General features: G+C 42.4%; 1 protein-coding gene across 2 annotated transcripts in view; it reads left to right on the top strand.

Annotated features, from left to right (window-relative positions):
- prc1a (protein regulator of cytokinesis 1a) overlaps nt 1–11,091 on the top strand; it is a 36,061-nt gene extending 24,970 nt beyond the window's left edge. Inside the window, exons 11-15 of one of the 2 annotated variants that reach the window (XM_060914370.1) lie at nt 240–350; nt 463–561; nt 6,624–6,788; nt 7,027–7,064; nt 10,744–11,091. In XM_060914370.1, coding sequence (XP_060770353.1) covers nt 240–350; nt 463–561; nt 6,624–6,788; nt 7,027–7,064; nt 10,744–10,792 — 462 coding nt within the window. In that variant the 3' untranslated portion in view covers nt 10,793–11,091. The remainder of the gene's footprint in view (nt 1–239; nt 351–462; nt 562–6,623; nt 6,789–7,026; nt 7,065–10,743) is intronic. The other variant, XM_060914371.1, reaches the window with a different exon arrangement.
- Nucleotides 11,092–20,684: the final 9,593 nt, after the last annotated feature.

Below are 20,684 nucleotides of genomic sequence, written 5' to 3'. Positions count from 1 at the left end.
TTAGAAGGCCTGGTTTATGGTTTGTCAAAACAGCTTCTGAGATTTTGTCCTGAATGAATGACCGAGTAGCGGAGAGAAGCACTGCGTGTCCATCAGCTTAAAAGCATGCATAATAGTATGTAAAGAAAATGAAGCAATGTTTTTAGCTCGGCATGGTGAATATGATCATTTTGGTTTATTTCGAAGCTTCTACCTCAAGGAAAATGTAGTCAGTCTGTTTTTTTTGGATCTGTTTTCAGCAAATGAAAAAGAGCAAGCAGACAGAGGAGGACATGCTCTATGGTACAGTACTCAAAACGCCCACCAAGAGAAGACTAGGTGGTACACCCACACCTGGAAAATCACGCAGGGTAATGCTCCATGTGTGCGCTCATGCAGGAACTCATGTTTTCAATCCAACAAACCTCAGCCTTTTCATTTCCATATCACTGAGTTCTCTTCTCTCTGCATTCTGCCTCTTAGCTGAATTCTGCCTCCAGTCTCGTGAGCTCTACACCCAACACCACCTTGCGCTCCATCTGCCAGTCTTCACTCATGAGACCGCCTCTCTCTGCCAACAAGGTGAGCCACACGTCACTTGGCCACACCCCTGAAACTGATAAGGGTCCAAGCAATGCAGCTGCTGGAACCCTATTGCTTTTTTTGGAAGGATTTTCTTTCATAAAATTATCAGAGTAGCAAAAACTAAGGTGTACATGCACAAAGCTTGATTCCTGAGCGAGGAGAGATCTCAAATTGTAATCGTCTCCCCATGATCCTAGGGAACAGTGTAAGTGCATCTTGTTTTTGATCATATCTCGGGTCCCTGTGGGTTAGAACAAATCCCCCCTCGCAGATTCCTCAGAAACATCCTAATCTCGTGCACATTCTTGCCCATTTCTGTTCTGCAAATTTCCTACCTTTTTTCAGACAAGTGAAAGTAAAATTAACTCCTTGGAGGATGTTCTTCCTATTCTCATGAAACTTGGTATACATCATCTGCAGACAATGCTGACACGCATTTGTACTAAGAATTTTGATCCAAATATCTGATTCAAAGTTGGGTCAATCAAATTTGAAGGCATTTCCATGACTGCCTATGGCCATTATTTTGTGATCTAAAGGTTCAAACTTGAAATAGAAAATTGAGTCCTTGCATCACTTCCACACATTTGGACACATGCCGGATTTTGTGAAATTCCTTCCACTGAGGAACTGCAGCAGACAGATTCCAATATCACTCACTCACTCTCCGTTTTGAGTCAGTTGACACGTCAGATGTGTATGACTAGCAGTCTTCAGCAGAGCTCTCCATTCAGCATGGTCTTGAGTTGCCTCCTCTGCGATATTCCATAGCTTCAAGTCAGCACGGACAGATTCTTTCCAGCTTTTTTTGAGATCGGCCACGGTTGTTCGCTCCTTCAACTTCCAAGGTAGTACATCTGTTGATCCAAAAATTAACGCGTTGGACGTGTCCAAACCGGGCAGCACGGTGGTGTAGTGTTTAGCACTGTCACCTCACAGCAAGAAGGTCCTGGGTTCGAGCCCAGTGGCCGACAAGGGCCTTTCTGTGTGGAGTTTGCATGTTCTCCCTGTGTCCGCGTGGGTTTCCTCCGGGCGCTCCGGTTTCCCCCTCAATCCAAAGACATGCAGGTTAGGCTAATTGGTGGCTCTAAATTGACCGTAGGTGTGAATGGGTGTCTGTGTCAGCCTTGTGATAACCTGGCAACTTGTACCCTGCCTCTCGCCCATAGTCAGCTGGGATAGGCTCCTGCGACCCTGTAGGACAGGATAAGCAGCTACAGATGATGGATGGATGTGTCCAAACCAACGGAGACTATTGCATTTGAGGACAGTGTCAAGGCGACGGAGGTTCAGCATCTGCAGAAGAGAAGACATGCTAATTCGTGTTCCTCTTTTGACATTGCACATCCATAAACCATGGCTCTTTCATTATGCTCAAGCCATTTTTGGTCATCTCTTCAGAGTGCCCAACATTCAGAACTGTAGAACATGGTGCTACATACACAAGGAAGCAGGAAAAATGGGCAAGCATAAGGGTCTGAGCATCTCCCAAAATGATGCATCTTGTGGGGTGTTCCCAGTATGCAGTGGTTAGTACCTACCAAAAGTGGTCCAAGGAAGGACAACTGGTGAACCGGTGATGGTCATGGGTGTCAAAGAATGTTAGCCCATATGGTCCAATCCCACAGAAGAGCTACTGTAGGACAAACTGCTGAAAAAGTTAATGCCGACACCTTTCTGTTTTAGCCAGAATTAACTTTTTCAGTTATATTTTATGTCTATATGGACATAAGTGTTTTGTTTTACTGGGAAATGCACCACCTTGTAGTCTTTTCATACGAACTACATCTGGACAGCAACCGTGGCATGTTTCTCAATGTCGGTCATGAGGAAAGCGATTGGGGGAAGAAAAAAAAAAAATATATATATATATATATATATATATATATATATATATATATATATATATATATATATATATATATATATAAAAAAAAGAAAATGTTTCACAAACAAGCACATTGACTTGAAGATATGACGTTTCTTCTTGTGTGGGTTTTTTTTTTTTTTTTCCTTTATCATATGAACTGCATCGCTGATCTGAGTGACCTCTGGCTGACTTGACACGTGTTGTCAAAATGGTGAACCGGTTCAAAATAAATAGATATGTTACGTTCATTATGTCTTCTTATTAAATCAAATCATTAGTTTTCTTTTTTCAGACATGCAAAAGTTTTTTCCTTTACCTGACATGTTTCGACGGTGTAACTTCCGTCTTCATCAGAGGGTCACCCGGATGTTGGTGTGTGACCCTCTGATGGGAGGTGTGACCGACCTGTCAATATTGACAGGGAGGTCACACCTCCGTAGCGTGCTTTTACAATCAGCTGATGTCACACACCAACATCCGGGTGACCCTCTGATGAAGACGGAAGTTATACCATCGAAACATGTCAGGTAAAGGAAAAAACTTTTACATGTCTGAAAAAAGAAAACTAATGATTTGATTTAATAAGAAGACATAATGAGCGTAACACATTATTGGACGCCAACAAAATTGAAAAACAGGCACACAACAACTTAATACCCACAGCCAGCATAACCCCCCCGGATCTATGGCACACCAAAAATACATAAACCAGGAGCACCGTTGCGTCCGATTGTGGACCGCATTGGATCAGTCACCTACAACCTGTCTAAAGCGCTTGAGGAGATAATCAAACCACTGCTGGGCCAAACAGAACAACATTGCAAAAACTCAAAACAACTAGCAGAACAACTCAGTAAAATAAGTGGAGAAGGATGAAATTTTAATATCACATGATGATGTCTCCCTATTCACAAAAACCCCGGTGGAAGCTACATTGCAAATTGTACAACAGCACCTCAAAACAGATAAGACTCTCAAGAAACGCACACAGTTATCAGTAGAAGACATCAGTCAACTGCTCAATTTCATTGCCACATCCACATACTTCCAGTTCCACGGGACAATATACAGGCAGAAGGACGGGTTTGCGATGGGGGACCCACTCTCCGCCATAATGTGCGGCTTCTTCATGGAACACCTTGAAAGAGAGGCTATTACATCTGCCCCAGAAGAATGCAGGCCCACATTATGGAGGAGGTATGTAGATGACCTCCTGGAGAAAGTGAAAGTCAGACGCACTCAATAATTGACTGATTACCTCAATTCCATAGACCACACCGGCAACATAAAATTCATGCACGAAGAGGAAACAGAAAAATCAATAGCGTTTTTGGACATAAAAATTCACCACACAAATGACGGAGACCTCAAAATAACAATCTACAGCAGGGGTCTTCAATCCTATCCGCAAAGGGCCAGTGTGGCTGCAGGCTTTCATTCCAACCAAGCAGGAGCTACACCTGATTAAACAAGTGAAATCATTTCACCCTCGTCTCCAATCAACAATCAAGTGAGCCTCCAATTTGGCTGTAATGAAAGCCTGCAGCTACACCGGCCCTTTGCGGATAGGATTGAAGACCCCTGATCTACAGAAAACCGACACACACTGATCAATATCTGCTCTGGATGTCCGAACACCCCATCGCACACAAACTGTCAGTTGTCAGAACACTCTACGAACGTGCAGCAATCATAACCGATCCCACAGAACGCGCAACAGAAGAACAACACATACGGCAAGCTTTGATCACGTGTCAATATCCACCATGGGCCATACACAAAGGCGCATAACAAGTGAAAACAAAAGACACAGACGAAAAAAGGAAGAAAACAGACAACCCAAAAACAGGAAAGCAAAGCAGTAGTGACTTTACCGTATGTCGGAGGAGTTACAGAACGAATCCAAAGAGCCATGAAAAAACGCAATATACAAACACCCGTGAAACCACACATCAAACTACGACAGCTACTAGTTCACCCTAAGGACAAAATCGACCAACACAATAAATGCAATGTCATGTATGAAATACCATGCCTGTCATGCAATAAAACCTACGTTGGGGAGACAGGAAGGAGTTTTAGTACACGAAAAAAAGAACATATAAAAAGGAATGTGAAAAAGAAACAGAACAGAGACAAACAAGAGCAATAAAAGATAAAGCCATGCAAGAGAACCTCAAATCAGCAGTAACAGACCACTGCAGAAGGGAAAATCATATAATGGACTACCCTGGGCCCGCCCATCCTAAGTGTGACGCAACACGGGGGCCTGTTGCGAACGAAAAGCCAATTTATGCTGACAACCCAGTCCTCGCAGATGGCGTCGCAGACAGCGTCTGCGTAGCCCCCCCACCTTCGCAGACGCTCTGCGCGCACCTCCCAAAAATTGTGACCACCGCAGAAGCCTCGCAGACAAGAGGGCTCTGATTGGTCCACTCTACATCCGCTGTACACGCACTTCCGCTTCCCTGCTTTCCTGGTTTGGTTTGTTTTCACGACCGCCATTTTTAAAAACACGAGCGAAGATGGAGCAGCACGAAGAGCGGTTGATCGAGGAAGTGAGGAAGTACGGACATCTATACGACTCCAGTTCTAGTCATTATAAGTAACCGGAGGATAAACACTCCACTAACCACACCCACCAACTACTCCTAGCGACTTCGCGCCCCCTTGCATTCTGGCAGTGAATAATATCACGCACGCCTATTACTCCCCGCTCAACGATAAATTACAACTGTCTGCGAAAAGCTATCTGTGAAAGCCTTGTCGCAAGAGCATGCAGAGGCCTTTAGTCTGGCAAGGCAAGCTATCTCCAGCTCTTCCAAGCTCCCGAAAAATCGGGAGCCAATCAACTTAGAGCATCTCCAACAGCCCTGGGTAGAGGCGTGTTCAAGGCAGTGACGTAGTAGAACTGCGACTGGAAGCCATAGATTGTTTAAAGAATCTATGCCGGAAGCGCTTCATTCACTAGAAACATTACGAACATGGAGCAGCGGCAAGCCTTTGACACAGCAGTAGATGCAGTATTGAAAGCATTCAACGGGAAGTTCTCATTGAAAACGGAGCAAAGAGCAGCCCTGGAGGTATTTATCTTCTTCCTGTTACTCAAGCAGTTTCCGTCGCGTCACATACGTCAGAGGAAAGAGTTATGTGATTGGTTTAAGCTTCATCACAGCCTTTTCTGGCTTCGACCAGTAGCAAACTGAGGCATTGCAGGGAGGCAGGTCAACCACGCCTTTGGGAAACGGTTGGGGTTAATATCTTTGCCAGACCAAATGCTCGCAGAGCTTTGAAGTTGCGTTAGCCAGACTAATAATGGACTGGGACAATGCTCAAATCATACAACAAGAGAACAACAGATACCACCGTTGGATTAAGGAGTCAATAGAAGTCAGAAAGCGTAGCCCAAGAACAGTAAACAGGGATGAGGGGGAATACATGCTCTCCCACACCTGGAGCGCCGTCCTGAGGGGGCAACACTGACAGCGGGAGGTGTGACCGACCTGTCAATATTGACAGGGAGGTCACACCTCCGTAACATCAGCTGATTATAAAAGCACGTCACACACCAACATCCGGGTGACCCTCTGATGAAGACGGAAGTTGCACCGTTGAAACATGTCGAGTAAAGGAAAAAACTTTTACGTGTCTGAAAAAAGAAAACTAATGATTCGGTTCAAAATAAATCTCTTGATTTAACTTGTGGGGTTGTGGATGTGTCCATAGAACATTACATGGTAGCATGAAGATAGTTTATCTTTTCATGTTGAAAAGTCACTTCTTCGCTTTGCTCATTCGGTGTATCCATTCTCCACTCAAAGATCAATTTCATATGTTCGTGCTACTGTGTAATAAAGTAAGTAAATGCATGTGCACACATGGTCTTAGCTTCGGTAAGTCACGTGGCAAGTAAGCATCTCATTCTCTTGTGTAACGTACTCTGAGCACGTTATTTTAACCTCGGTGAGAGTAAGATGTCAGTGCCCAGGGACGTCTTTTTTTTTTTTTTTTAAATAAAATCTGTCTACAGGTACAAATATGAACAAGTGAACACTCAAACATGTCTTGTATGGATATGTCTGTATAAAGGAGTTTGAATTTAACTGTAACTACCCTCCCCCCAAACTTCTGTTGCTAATTGGCACTCTAATGTGCTCTTCTCCTAATATCTCCTCCTGTTCTGTCCCAGACTGGCTTAGGTTTGCGTACGCCTGCTCGTCCTCGAACCCCTCGCGGCCTGGAGAGGAATAAGGAAAACCTTTCTCAGCTGCCTGGTGCACTGCGCACCATGACTTCCAGCCCATACCAAAACTGCTCCATCAACTCTGTCGCCAGCTCCTACTCAGAGTTTGCGGTAATTTCTCTGTCCTTTTACTGTCCGTAGCACTCAGTCCAGTTATACAGAGAAGTTTAGAAAAGAAACCTTGATATAGCACCGGTAATTTGACTGAGGTTGGGCCTGTGCTCATGATGAGAAATTATTTAAACCTCATGTATAAGCAGTCCAGGGATCTAGTCCAAGGGATCTGCCCCTGCTCTCAGCTATTTACTAGCCCAGTTATCGTCCTGTCTAACTCTGCATTCTGTTCTAGAGGGATTGTGTCAACACTGAATCCACAGCCATCTCCAGGTCTGTATGATTTTCTCCCTGGCCTGTATTAACACCCACCCTCGTGTTCCTCTTTTAACCGGACTAATGACCACATGTACATGAGAGTGGTTTTGGGGGGAGGGTGTTTAGAGGGTATTTACTCCCTGCTCTAATACTTCCTGTTTAACTGGACTTTGTGCTGATTGCTCTGCCAGACTAATGGCATAAAGCTCACTGTTTGTCCACGCTCACCCCTCTGCTCTGCTTCACATACACTCATAGCACGTTTCCAACCCTGGTCCTGGAATAACCCCTGTTCTACACACCCACATGGATGCAAATGGCACGTCTTTTGGCGGATGCCGCCTTTTTCACGGCTGTCTGGGGGACTTGTGTGAATCGCGCAGATCCGATGAGGTATTTTTTTGGGGGGGGCGTTGGAGTGTCTGATTATAATTTCATCAAAGTAAATTCTGTATTAAAATTACTAAATAAGCAAATGCCGTTACAGTCCATGAAACATAGGAAGTATGAGAAGAAAACAGTAAATCAGAAAGCTGCGCACGTAAAGCCAATTACGTAACTTGCGTTGGACTGATGGAAATCCTCGCGCGTGCAGCCAGCAGCAGATAATGGCGTGCAGCCAATTGGCTTTACGTGCGCAGCTTTCTGATTTACTGTTTTCTTCTCATACTTCCTATGTTTCATGGACTGTAATGGCATTTGCTTATTTAGTAATTTTAATACAGAATTTACTTTGATGAAATTATAATCAGACACGCCAACGCATCCCCCCCGCCTAAAAAAAAAAACTCATCGGATCTGCGCGATTCACACAAGTTCCCCAGACAGCCGTGAAAAAGGCGGTATCCACCAAAAGGTGCGCCGTTTGCATCCATGCACCCAGCAGGGCAAACACACAAGTGTAGAACAGTGTGTTCTCCAGGACCAGAATTGGCAACCTCTGACTCTCAGGAAAGGCCAAATTAATAAATGTGCGTCTCCTGAAGTGAAGATATGCGTACTCTGATGTTGATAGAAGTTCTAGGGGAGCTAGTGCACACTTGGACTGTTTCTCCAACTCGTATTCGTGACATGGTGGTTTGGTTTCTTTTTGTAGACGATATGTTATTTCAGTCGGGTCAGGGGGATTTAAAGCAACGTTTTGGTCTCTTTCGAGGGGGAAAAATGGTACAACATATGCTCCCTTTATGTATGAAAATGAATACGTCTGTTTCAGAGGATGTAACGGTCATTGCCCACTAGCCGTGTAACCCTTCACGCAATTAACCATTCAATTTGATTCATGATTTAAATTTTCCCACTGTGTTTTAGAAAATTGGTGCTTTCTTACCAAAAATCCATTTATTTTCCTATTCGTTATCAACTTTTTTTTGTATCGCCGGTGTAGCAGTTTTGCGAGACATAGCGGCCCGTCTGTCTGTAAAAACTTCGTTTTCAAATATCTCTAAAAGTAATGAACTGCATGTAGTGCCCACATTTTAACATCCGCCCTAAAGAGGCCTTCTCCTGTGGGGTTTTTTTTTTTTGGGGGGGGGGGTTCCTTAATGCAATATGAAATTTTTGCTTGCTTCTGAGCAGGCAAGACTTTTGCTGTGCTTCTGGGTTTTTTGTGTTTATAATAAACACCTTTTGTTTAATTTTCATAATCAACAATTTACCCGGGGTGGCACGGTGGTGTAGTGGTTAGCGCTGTCACCTCACAGCAAGAAGGTCCGGGTTCGAGTCCCGTGGCCGGCGAGGGCCTTTCTGTGTGGAGTTTGCATGTTCTCCCCGTGTCCGCGTGGGTTTCCTCTGGGTGCTCCGGTTTCCCCCACAGTCCAAAGACATGCAGGTTAGGTTAACTGGTGACTCTAAATTGACCGTAGGTGTGAGTGTGAATGGTTGTCTGTGTCAGCCCTGTGATGACCTGGCGACTTGTCCAGGGTGTACCCCGCCTTTCGCCCGTAGTCAGCTGGGATAGGCTCCAGCTTGCCTGCGACCCTGTAGAAGGATAAAGCGGCTAGAGATAATGAGATGAACAATTTACCCACATTTTGTAAAGGTTGGGGTAAAATATATAGCCTATTAACTAATTCCTTTGATTTAACAAAATGAAGTTGTCCTTTTTTCTTAAAATAAATCTGCTGGAGGATCCCTTTCAGTAAAAGTAGTCGCAGAGTTCAAAAATCAAACTTTCATTTTCGGAGACCAAATGGTGGTAGAAATCCGGCATTTTAAAGAAAATTCACTTGGGGTCCCTGCGGTGGTGACGTATGTGATGATGTCATATAACTGTCCCTTGGAGCAACTCTGCTGTTTTATATTCTCCGTTTACATCGTGGTTTTACAAATATCTTACTGAATTTGTCAGGTTTTTAAATAAGTATACCTCAATGTGTAGCATATAAATGCTGCAATGATGCTAAAAAGCGAGCACAAGCCGGAGCTAGACTGCATTTCCATAGAGAAAATGCAAAGGGTGCTTAGTCAGCTGTGGCAAAGTGTCACGGACAGAAACTGGATCAGACACGACCTCACACTTTTTTTTGGGGGGGGGGTTCAGAATCAAGTTTGACGACAAACATAGTGATGTGGAGGAGGTTGCAATCATACCGGTTATGAAACACAAAAATGGAGGCAGCATTGTAGATGGTGTTGGGTAATTAAAATTTCTTACTAAATCTGTCAACCTCTCTTCAAAATTTTTTTTTTTTTTAAATAAAAAGCTTTGGTTGAATTATTGGCTACAGTGTACCATGATTTCCAGTGGTAGTGCTCCATTTTGTCTATCAATCAGCTTTCAGAAAACCTCCACCAGTGCAGATGAAATGAATGCAGCGTACAGGCGGAAGGCTCTGTCCGTATCCATACGTATTTAATGTTGAGCATAAATAAGCCTTAAAGGGCATATTCTGCACACATTATTTATATATATATATATATATATATATATATATATATATATATATATATATATATATATAATATTTTTTTTTTTTTTTTAATATATGAAAGTATGTCCCTTTTACACACTCATCCAGAAGGGTAATTTTGCACAAGGCCATCTGTCTACAGCAGAAAAAAAATAAATAAAACTCGTCTGGAAAAATCCCAAGGGAGTCTGGAGCCAGATTCGTGACGTCACCTGCGGAAGCGCCAGCAGGCTGTGTGAGCTTTGTACGGTTTCAGTGCACAGCCTGTGTAGACCAAGCGCTCCCATTTCTCTCATTGTCCGGTCTTTTGGGAAACGATGAGTACTAATCCCATCAAGATTGGTGTTGCTACAGCCTCCTACGATACATCTGTTAACCATTTTAATAATTATGTGATAACGCTGAAGAAATTTACAGCAAACCACCAGGTCGTTTTCTCATAAACAAACCAGCGCTGATGTAGGATTCAGAGGGAGGCGTCCCGCACGCGACGTCACGAAAATCAATGTTTGCCGGGAAATCCAAATGCCAAGTTTTTTCAGAGGCGGACCAATTCGCCTCCAATGGCTTGACTTAAACTGAATTTTACTGGTTTTGCGCAAGGTAAAAAAAATTGCGCGAAATGCAGAATGTTAGATATTTGACCAAAGTTTAATATAAAATAGAATCACATTGATCTTGCTCCTGAATTTACCTGTGATATGCACTTTTTAAAGAGTAAATGCAGGTGTGGTATGAGAACTGGCAGAATTTGTAATCCTGATGTTGGTTCTCTCTTCCAGCGAGAACTCTCACAAGCTTCAAAGTCCAGCTGCAAGGCTGGAGTTCTGAACTCCACCATCACGCGCTAAGTGCTGCCATGACGAACCATGACCCTCACTTCAACTGTCTGCTCAGCCACACCATTTCTGTAGATGAGAGATTTTAAGAGGTTGCTGTATCTAAATTACCTGCAAAAGATGTATGGAACCTGTGTAAATATTTTACTTTGTTTTTAGCTTTCTTCTTTTTATCTTGTTGATGAAAGAACATGCATCTTGGCTCTAACCAAATCAATTCAACGTTCAAAATTACATGGCCATTAGGTTCTGAGTTTTTATAAAAACTGCAATAAATTCATCTTCATTTAATTGGTTTTGAAACTTGTCGATCCTATCGTGGAATAAAGAATGCCTTGGAGTTTTAAATGGTTTGGGGCAGAGAGCTTTCCAATGTCTCTAGCAGCCAATTACATTAAGGGTGAGCATAACTTGGCACTGATAAACAGATTTACGGTAGATGTGCAAGGGGGAAGATGACTATAATGAAAAGTAAAATACTGAGGGCTGAATATACAGGCTATGAATGTATTATTATGCTGTATATTGATTATTTTCAGGAATAAAGCAAGGGGTCTTGAACTAATGGTAAATTCAGCACTTCTGAATTTATCACTAAATGTGAGCGATCTGCCTCAGTTTCAGGGTACCAGGTTCAATCCTGGGCTCAGGAGCAGCATTTATTTATGTCTGTTCTCATGGTACCCACTCACATTTCCTCAGGGTTCTACGGTTTTCTTCAATATCTCAAGCACACCAGTGGGTCGTTTGGTTGAGAGAAATTAGTCTTTGGTATAAATGTGTGTGTGAAATGTGTATTCAGGGTGCCCTGCGTCTGATCCAAGGTGTGTTCCTACCACACACCCAATGCTCCGGGGATAGGCTCTGGCCCACCATAAGCCTGACCTAAAGAAAGACTGGATCCCAGTCTCCCAATCCTGCTTCATTTCACAGAATTCCTGTTATCTCTAGCTCTTGTATCCACAAACTGCTGTCATAATCATAGACTGTCTGATGTCTAGCTAAAAATTCAGTACTGTCTGTGTGTGGTTTATTTTGGGCGGTCACCCAGAAGAGGATAGTTTCTCTTTCAGTCTGATTCCTCTCAAGGTTTCATCCACACGTCATCTCAGGATGGTTTTCCCTTTCCACTGTCTCCTCTGAGCTGCTCATTATAGCTCTAAATATCTGGATTCCTGTAAAGCTGCTACTCACTACGAAGTCTTTTGTTAAATGTGATCTAAATAAAATAGAATTGAATAAAAGACAAGGTGGCACTGTCAAACAGTAGATATCATTTAACTGATGGCATCATTAGAGCTCCTCACCTTCCAGGACATGAGTCTATATAAATGATGATGGGTATATTGTATAATCAATGGCTAATGTCTATGTTGAACAGAAGAGGTGCAGAGTTTAGACCTGCAGGTGGCTACCTGTTAGTGAATGTAATGCCTCTAAACCACACTTTCCCTTACAAAGCATCAATCATTATGTTGATTGACCATGTGTTTTTGAACCATAGCTGATCCAAAAGGCCATAAATTAATGGAAAAGCGAGATCATCTGCTGAGACTGAACCGGAAGATCCCGAAGGAGTGCGTGACGTCACACGTGTGACAATCCAGGTATCGATTTCGTTCATGTGCACAGCAGTGGTTAGACCAGTGTCGATATGGGATCACGTTTTGGAGAGGATCGTGATTGGGATTCTTATACGCTATATTGCCAAAAGTATTTGCTCGCCTGCCTTGACTCACATATGAGCTTAAGTGACATCCCATTCCTAATCCATAGGGTTCAATATGACGTCGGTCCACCTTTTGCAGCTAGAACAGCTTCAACTCTTCTGGGAAGGCTGTCCACAAGGTTTAGGAGTGTGTTTATGGGAATTTTTGACCATTCTTCCAGAAGCGCATTTGTGAGGTCACACACTGATGTTGGATGAGAAGGCCTGGCTCTCAGTCTCTGCTCTAATTCATCCCAAAGGTGTTCTATCAGGTTGAGGTCAGGACTCTGTGCAGGCCAGTCAAGTTCATCCACGCCAGGCTCTGTCATCCGTGTCTTTAAACCTTGCTTTGTGCACTGGTGCACAGTCATGTTGGAAGAGGAAGGGGCCAGCTCCAAACTGTAAAAACAGTCTGCATGCCTAGGTGCTTGATTTTACACACCTGTGGCAATGGAAGTGATTGGAACACCTGATTCCGATAGGTTGGATGGGTGAGCAAATACTTTTGGCAATATAGTGTATGTCGGATGAAGGGGCAGAAGATTATCAAGGATGTTCTGGAGTAAATGGTTCTCTTTTTGAACCCCCAAGACAAGAAACTGCCAGTTCACTCAGTTCAAGACAGTCTTCCTCTGTAGCGTGTGCGAGATGGAGAGATGTGCAGAACGCAGTGGTTATCTTTCAGCATGTTTTCCTGAACAAAACTAAAAACGAATAGTGTCTTGCAATATTGCAATCTGAGAGCATGTAACACGTTTCGGTTAATAATTAATGATTGCGTGCGTTTGTGCATTTTTTTTCTTTCGGTTAAAGTGCATCATTTATGATAAGATCGGATGTCGCGAGCATGGAAATGTTGCTCATAATCCTGTCTCTGGTGCACTGTGTGTGTGTGAGGGAGAGAGAGAGGAGGAGATAATGGGGGAATCGACAAACTGTCCAAATGTCATTTCTTAAATAAATGGGTTTCTTTTTGCTCCAATAATTCCCATGTGGTCGTTCTAGTGGTGGTGAACACTTGATGAATCAGATTTATTATTAGCAGGCGACACAAAATCTGCCTGCTTCATTTGCACAAACCTCACCCATTGTTGCTTTAGGTTAGTGTTTTTTCTTGGAAATTTGTGAACTGAATGTCCTGTTGTATTGTAACTTGGATGCTCAAATTCCAATGTGGCCCTTTTCTGTCTTTATTTTTGTAAGATTCCTACAACAATAAACAAGCACGGAGTCAGATGAACAGAAATGACCCAGATAACCAGGGTTCCACGCATGACGTCATGCGAGATTAGCTTTGAGACAAGACTGCCTTTTTCCAGGATCCAGAAGTCGCAATTTATTGATAGTTTTGTGCTTGATAATAAAATAATTTATATTCTTTTTCCCTCCGCTTTATTAATTCATTTTGGTCATTACTAATGACGTATATTCATTTTAAAGCATTACAAAAAGTCATTACATACACTTTAAGCAACTGGAATACTTTCATCTTCCAACTTTGCAAGATCTAACCCAATGTGGCAAAGGATGTTTTCATTTTTTGTGCACATGTGAACACTCCAAACAAACTCCCGAGGTAGTCTTGGTCTGGTTTGCTTCAAGTCCACTTTGTGATTCATTTTAGCTGTTTATTGTGACTACAAAGTGCTCAAGGTTCACTTTGCTTTTTTTTTTTTTTCCCCCCCTTGGATTTGAGGCCTCTAAGCCATAGATAGATCACTTCCTCTACAAAAATAAAGGTCTGAGTGCTCCAGAGGAATGAGTGTGAACAGAAAGAACTTCGAGGCCCCATCATGAAGTGGACTGGAAAGGGAATTGAGTCCTCTTTCAAATGAACTCAATGTGAATGCAGAAAGAACCTTTTCTGCTGGTCCACTTTAAGAGGACTGAGTTTGGGTTGTTTAAAAAGGACAATGTGAAAACACCTGAATAAACTTCCCGTCACTTCGGACATGACCACATTCGTATGTTTGTTTTTGTCTGAGTTTACCCAATGTCTATAAATAGCCCGTATCCACAATTATGCATTTTCATTGCAGGATAAAAATGAGTGTGTATTATCTGCTTCAGAGATGAAAGATTTACTGTAGACTTTCTGAAGCTCAAGTTAAACCTCTTCCTCTGCATCAATCAGTGAGTTATGAGGGACGCCTAAAAAATCACACATCCACGTCTCCAGATGGAATGAGTTAATCCCCAAATGAGATTAGCAATGGAATTATGAGTATCCATTAATTGTGATTAAAGGTGAATGAACTTAGCTAACTGTGAAATGTTAAAGAATCTGAGCAACATTTATTTAATTTGAGAAATGTTTATTGTAGATTGCATCTATATCTCATAACGACGTACCATAAGCACATCTCTTCGTTTACAAGTAAACACTTGAGCGAACAAAACAAAGGCATTAAAAATAATTTTAATAAGGGGGTTCATGTGTCTGCAAATTTGCACTCGTTACGAATGGTAAAGTGATGAGAGGGCTTGCTTACACAACCAATAGAGAGAAAGAAAGGGAAAGGATATCTTCATAAAGGAGAAAAGATATTGTCACACAGATACCCTGCCAGTGGATAAGGTTTTAAAACCAGCTGGCTTAGGGTTAGTCTGTTCAGAGTTTGTCTTGGCCACCAGCAGCATCATTACCACAGGTGTGTATGTTTATATATATATATATATATATATATATATATATATATATATATCCTGTTCTACAGGGTCGCAGGCAAGCTGGAGCCTATCCCAGCTGACTACGGGTGAAAGGCAGGGTACACCCTGGACAAGTTGCCAGGTCATCACAGGGCTGACACAGAGACAAACAACAACTCATGGTCAATTTAGAGTCACCAGTTAACCTAACCTGCATGTCTTTGGACTGTGGGGGAAACCGGAGCACCCAGAGGAAACCCACGCGGACACGGGGAGAACATGCAAACTCCACACAGAGAGGCCCTTGCTGGCCACGGGGCTCGAACCCGGACCTTCTTGCTGTGAGGCGACAGCGCTAACCACTACACCACCGTGCCGCCCACCAGTAAAATCTAAGCAGAATAATTAAAGTAGAATTAAATGAAATGACCACAAGGTCAAAACTGAGCACGCATTTGACTCTTACAGGCATATTTATTTAGTAGTTATTCGCCAAAGATGAAGTGAATATACAACCCCGATTCCAAAAAAGTTGGGACAAAGTACAAATTGTACATAAAAACGGAATGCAATGATGTGGAAGTTTCAAAATTCTAGTAGGATTCTAGTTGCTCAACTGTCTTAGGTCTTTTTTGTCATATCTTCCGTTTTATGATGCGCCAAATGTTTTCTGTGGGTGAAAGATCTGGACTGCAGGCTGGCCAGTTCAGTACCCGGACCCTTCTTCTACGCAGCCATGATGCTGTAATTGATGCAGTATGTGGTTTGGCATTGTCATGTTGGAAAATGCAAGGTCTTCCCTGAAAGAGACGTCATCTGGATGGGAGCATATGTTCCTCTTGAACCTGGATATACCTTTCAGCATTGATGGTGTCTTTCCAGATGTGTAAGCTGCCCATGCCACACGCACTAATGCAACCCCATACCATCAGAGATGCAGGCTTCTGAACTGAGCGCTGATAACAACTTGGGCCGTCCTTCTCCTCTTTAGTCCGAATGACACGGCGTCCCTGATTTCCATAAAGAACTTCAAATTTTGATTTGTCTGGCCACAGAACAGTTTTCCACTTTGCCGCAGTCCATTTTAAATGAGCCTTGGCCCAGAGAAGACGTCTGCGCTTCTGGATCATGTTTAGATATGGCTTCTTCTTTGAACTATAGAGTTTTAGCTGGCAACGGCGGATGGCACGGTGAATTGTGTTCACAGATAATGTTCTCTGGAAATATTCCTGAGCCCATTTTGTGATTTCCAATACAGAAGCATGCCTGTATGTGATGCAGTGCCGTCTAAGGGCCCGAAGATCACGGGCACCCAGTATGGTTTTCCGGCCTTGACCCTTACGCACAGAGATTCTTCCAGATTCTCTGAATCTTTTGATGATATTATTCACTGTAGACGATGATATGTTCAAACTCTTTGCAATTTTACACTGTCGAACTCCTTTCTGATATTGCTCCACTATTTGTCGGCGCAGAATTGGGGGGATTGGTGATCCTCTTCCCATCTTTACTTCTGAGAGCCGCTGCCACTCCAAGATGCTCTTTTTTACCCAGTCATGTTAATGACCTATTGCCAATTGACCTAATGAGTTGCAATTTGGTCTTCCAGCTGTTCCTTTTTTGTACCTTTAACTTTTCCAGCCTCTTATTGCCCCTGTCCCAACTTTTTTGAGATGTGTTGCTGTCATGAAATTTCAAATGAGCCAATATTTGGCATGAAATTTCAAAATGTCTCACTTTCGACATGTGATATGTTGTCTATGTTCTATTGTGAATACAATATCAGTTTTTGAGATTTGTAAATTATTGCATTCCGTTTTTATTTACAATTTGTACTTTGTCCCAACTTTTTTTGGAATCGGGGTTGTACACCACCGTGCTGCCTGTGTGTGTGTGTGTGTGTGTGTGTGTATACAGTTAGGTCCATAAATATTTGGACAGAGACAACATTTTTTCTAATTTTTGTTCTGTACATTACCACAATGAATTTTGAACAAAACAATTCAGATGTAGTTGAAGTTCAGACTTTCAGCTTTAATTCAGTGGGTTGAACAAAATGTTTGCATAAAAATGTGAGGAACTAAAGCATTTTTTAAAACACAATCCCTTCATTTCAGGGGCTCAAAAGTAATTGGACAAATTAAATAATTGTAAATAAAATGTTAATTTCTAATACTTGGTTGAAAACCCTTTGTTGGCAATGACTGCCTGAAGTCTTGAACTCATGGACATCATCAGATGCTGTGTTTCCTCCTTTTTAATGCTCTGCCAGGCCTTTACTGCAGCCGTATTTCAGTTGCTGTTTGTTTGTGGGCCTTTCTGTCTGAAGTTTAGTCTTTAACAAGTGAAATGCATGCTCAACTGGGTTGAGATCAGGTGACTGACTTGGCCATTCAAGAATATTCCACTTCTTTGCTTTAATAAACTCCTGGGTTGCTTTGGCTTTATGTTTTGGGTCATTGTCCATCTGTATTATGAAACGCAGACCAATCAGTTTGGCTGCATTTGGCTGGATTTGAGCACACAGTATGTCTCTGAATACCTCAGAATTCATCCGGCTGCTTCTGTCCTGTGTCACATCATCAATAAACACTAGTGACCCAGTGCCACTGGCAGCCATGCATGCCCAAGCCATCACACTGCCTCCGCCGTGTTTTACAGATGATGTGGTATGCTTTGGATCATGAGCTGTACCACGCCTTCGCCATACTTTTTTCTTTCCATCATTCTGGTAGAGGTTGATCTTGGTTTCATCTGTCCAAAGAATGTTCTTCCAGAACTGTGCTGGCTTTTTTAGATGTTTTTTAGCAAAGTCCAATCTAGCCTTTTTATTCTTGAGGCTTATGAGTGGCTTGCACCGTGCAGTGAACCCTCTGTATTTACTTTCATGCAGTCTTCTCTTTATGGTAGATTTGGATATTGATACGCCTACCTCCTGGAGAGTGTTGTTCACTTGGTTGGCTGTTGTGAAGGGGTTTCTCTTCACCATGGAAATTATTCTGCGATCATCCACCACTGTTGTCTTCTGTGGGCGTCCAGGTCTTTTTGCATTGATGAGTTCACCAGTGCTTTCTTTCTTTCTCAGGATGTACCAAACTGTAGATTTTGCCACTCCGAATATTGTAGCAATTTTTCGGATGTTTTTTTTTTCTGTTTTCACAGCTTAAGGATGGCTTGTTTCACCTGCGTGGAGAGCTCCTTTGACCGCATGTTTTCTTCACAGCAAAATCTTCCAAATGCAAGCACCACACCTCAAATCAACTCCAGGACTTTTATCTGCTTAATTGAGAATGACATAATGAAGGAATTGCCCACACCAGCCCATGTAATAGCCTTGGAGTCAATTGTCCAATTACTTTTGGTCCCTTTAAAAACAGGGTGGCACATGTTAAGGAGCTGAAACTCCTAAACCCTTCATCCAATTTTAATGTGGATACCCTCAAATGAAAGCTGAAAGTCTGGACTTTATGTCCATGTCCATTATATAACTACAACTTGAATATGTTTTAGTAAACAGGTAAAAAAAAAAAAAAAATTTGTCAGTGTCCAAATATACATGGACCTAACTGTGTGTGTACGTGTGTATATATATATATATATATATATATATATATATATATATATATATATATATAAACGCACATGAGTACTTCAGAACATTCTCAGCTCACCCAGAAACAAGGGGCATAACTCCCATTTTAGGGCATAACTGTATACTATAAAGCCTTATATCACTGTCCACAAAAACTCAAAGAAAAAAGGAGAGGAATGCTTTGAGCTGGCATGCTGTTGCTCCAGGACAATGCACTTGTCCACACAGCACAGGTGGCAGAAGCAGCCAAATGTGGCTTTGAACTGTTGCCCCATGTACCTTACTCACCTGACCTAGCACTTGACTTCTATCCATTTCCCAAACTGAAATCCCGCTAGCATGGTCGCCATTTTCAGACTGATGATGAAGTCATCCATGCTATTGAGGAGGATCTGGAGGCTCAAGATGTGACCTTCTGCGAAAGGATAGCGAAGCTTGAACATCGGTGTACAGAGTCCATTGAAGTTAAAGGAGACTATGTTGAAAAACAATGCAAGAACAATCTTTATCCTGTGATGTTTTCTGGGTGAGGCCAAGAAATTTTTGAAGTACCCTTGTGTGTGTGTATACACAGTGGTGTTTGAAAGTTTGTGAACCCTTTAGAATTTTCCATATTTCTACATAAATATGACCTAAAACATTAGCAGATTTTCACCCAAGTCCTAAAAGTAGTAGATAAAGAGAACCCAGTTAAACAAATGAGACAAAAATGTTTTTCTTGGTCATTTATTTATTGAGGAAAATGATCCAATATTACATATCTGTGAGTGGTAAAAGTATGTGAACCTTTGCTTTCAGTATCTGGTGTGACCCCCTTGTGCAGCAATAACTGCAACTAAATGTGTCTGGTAACTGTTGATCAGTCCTGCACACCGGCTTGGAGGAATTTTAGTCCATTCCTCCGTACAGAACAGCTTCAACTCAGGGATGTTGGTGGGTTTCCTCACATGAACCGCTTGCTTCAGGTCCTTCCACAACATTTCGATTGGATTCAGGTCAGGATTTTGACTTGGCCATTCCAAAACATTAACTTTATTCTTCTTTAACCATTCTTTGGTAGAACGACTTGTGTGCTTAGGGTCGTTGTCTTGCTGCATGACCCACCTTCTTTTGAGATTCAGTTCATGGACAGATGTCCTGACATTTTCCTTTAGAATTCGCTGGTATAATTCAGAATTCATTGTTCCATCAATGATGGCAAGCCATCCTGGCCCAGATGCAGCAAAACAGGCCCAAACCATGATACTACCACCACCATGTTTCACAGATGGGATAAGGTTCTTATGTTGGAATGCAATGTTTTCCTTTCTCCAAACATAACACTTCTCATTTAAACCAAAAATTCTATTTTGGTCTCATCCATCCACAAAACATTTTTCCAGTAGCCTTCTGGCTTATCCATGTGATCTTTAGCAAACTGCAGACGAGCAGCAATGTTCTTTTTGGAGAGCAGTGGCTTTCTCTTTGCAACCCTGTCATGCACACCATTGTTGTTCAGTGTTCTCCTGATGGTAGACTCATGAACATGAACATTAGCCAATGTGAGAGAGGCCTTGAGTTGCTTAGAAGTTACCCTGGGGTCCTTTGTGACCTTGCTGACTATCACACGCCTTGCTCTTGGAGGGATCTTTGTTGGTCGACCACTCCTGGGAGGGTAACAATGATCTTGAATTTCATTTGTACACCATAGGTGTGAATGTGAGTGTGAATGGTTGTCTGTGTCTATGTGTCAACCCTGTGATGACCTGGCGACTTGTCCAGGATGTATCCTGCCTTTCGCCCGTAGTCAGCTGGGATAGGCTCCAGCTTGCCTGCGACCCTGTAGAACAGGATAAAGCGGCTAGAGATGATGAGATGAGACAATCTCTCTTTAGAAAACTCTTTAGAGATTGTTTTGTAACCTTTTCCAGCCTGATGAGCATCAACAACGCTTTT

Source organism: Neoarius graeffei, chromosome 2 (assembly GCF_027579695.1).
Source record: "Neoarius graeffei isolate fNeoGra1 chromosome 2, fNeoGra1.pri, whole genome shotgun sequence".
Lineage (NCBI taxonomy): Eukaryota > Metazoa > Chordata > Actinopteri > Siluriformes > Ariidae > Neoarius > Neoarius graeffei.
Note: the sequence above shows the minus strand (reverse complement) of the source record. Positions and strands in the feature narration are given on the sequence as shown.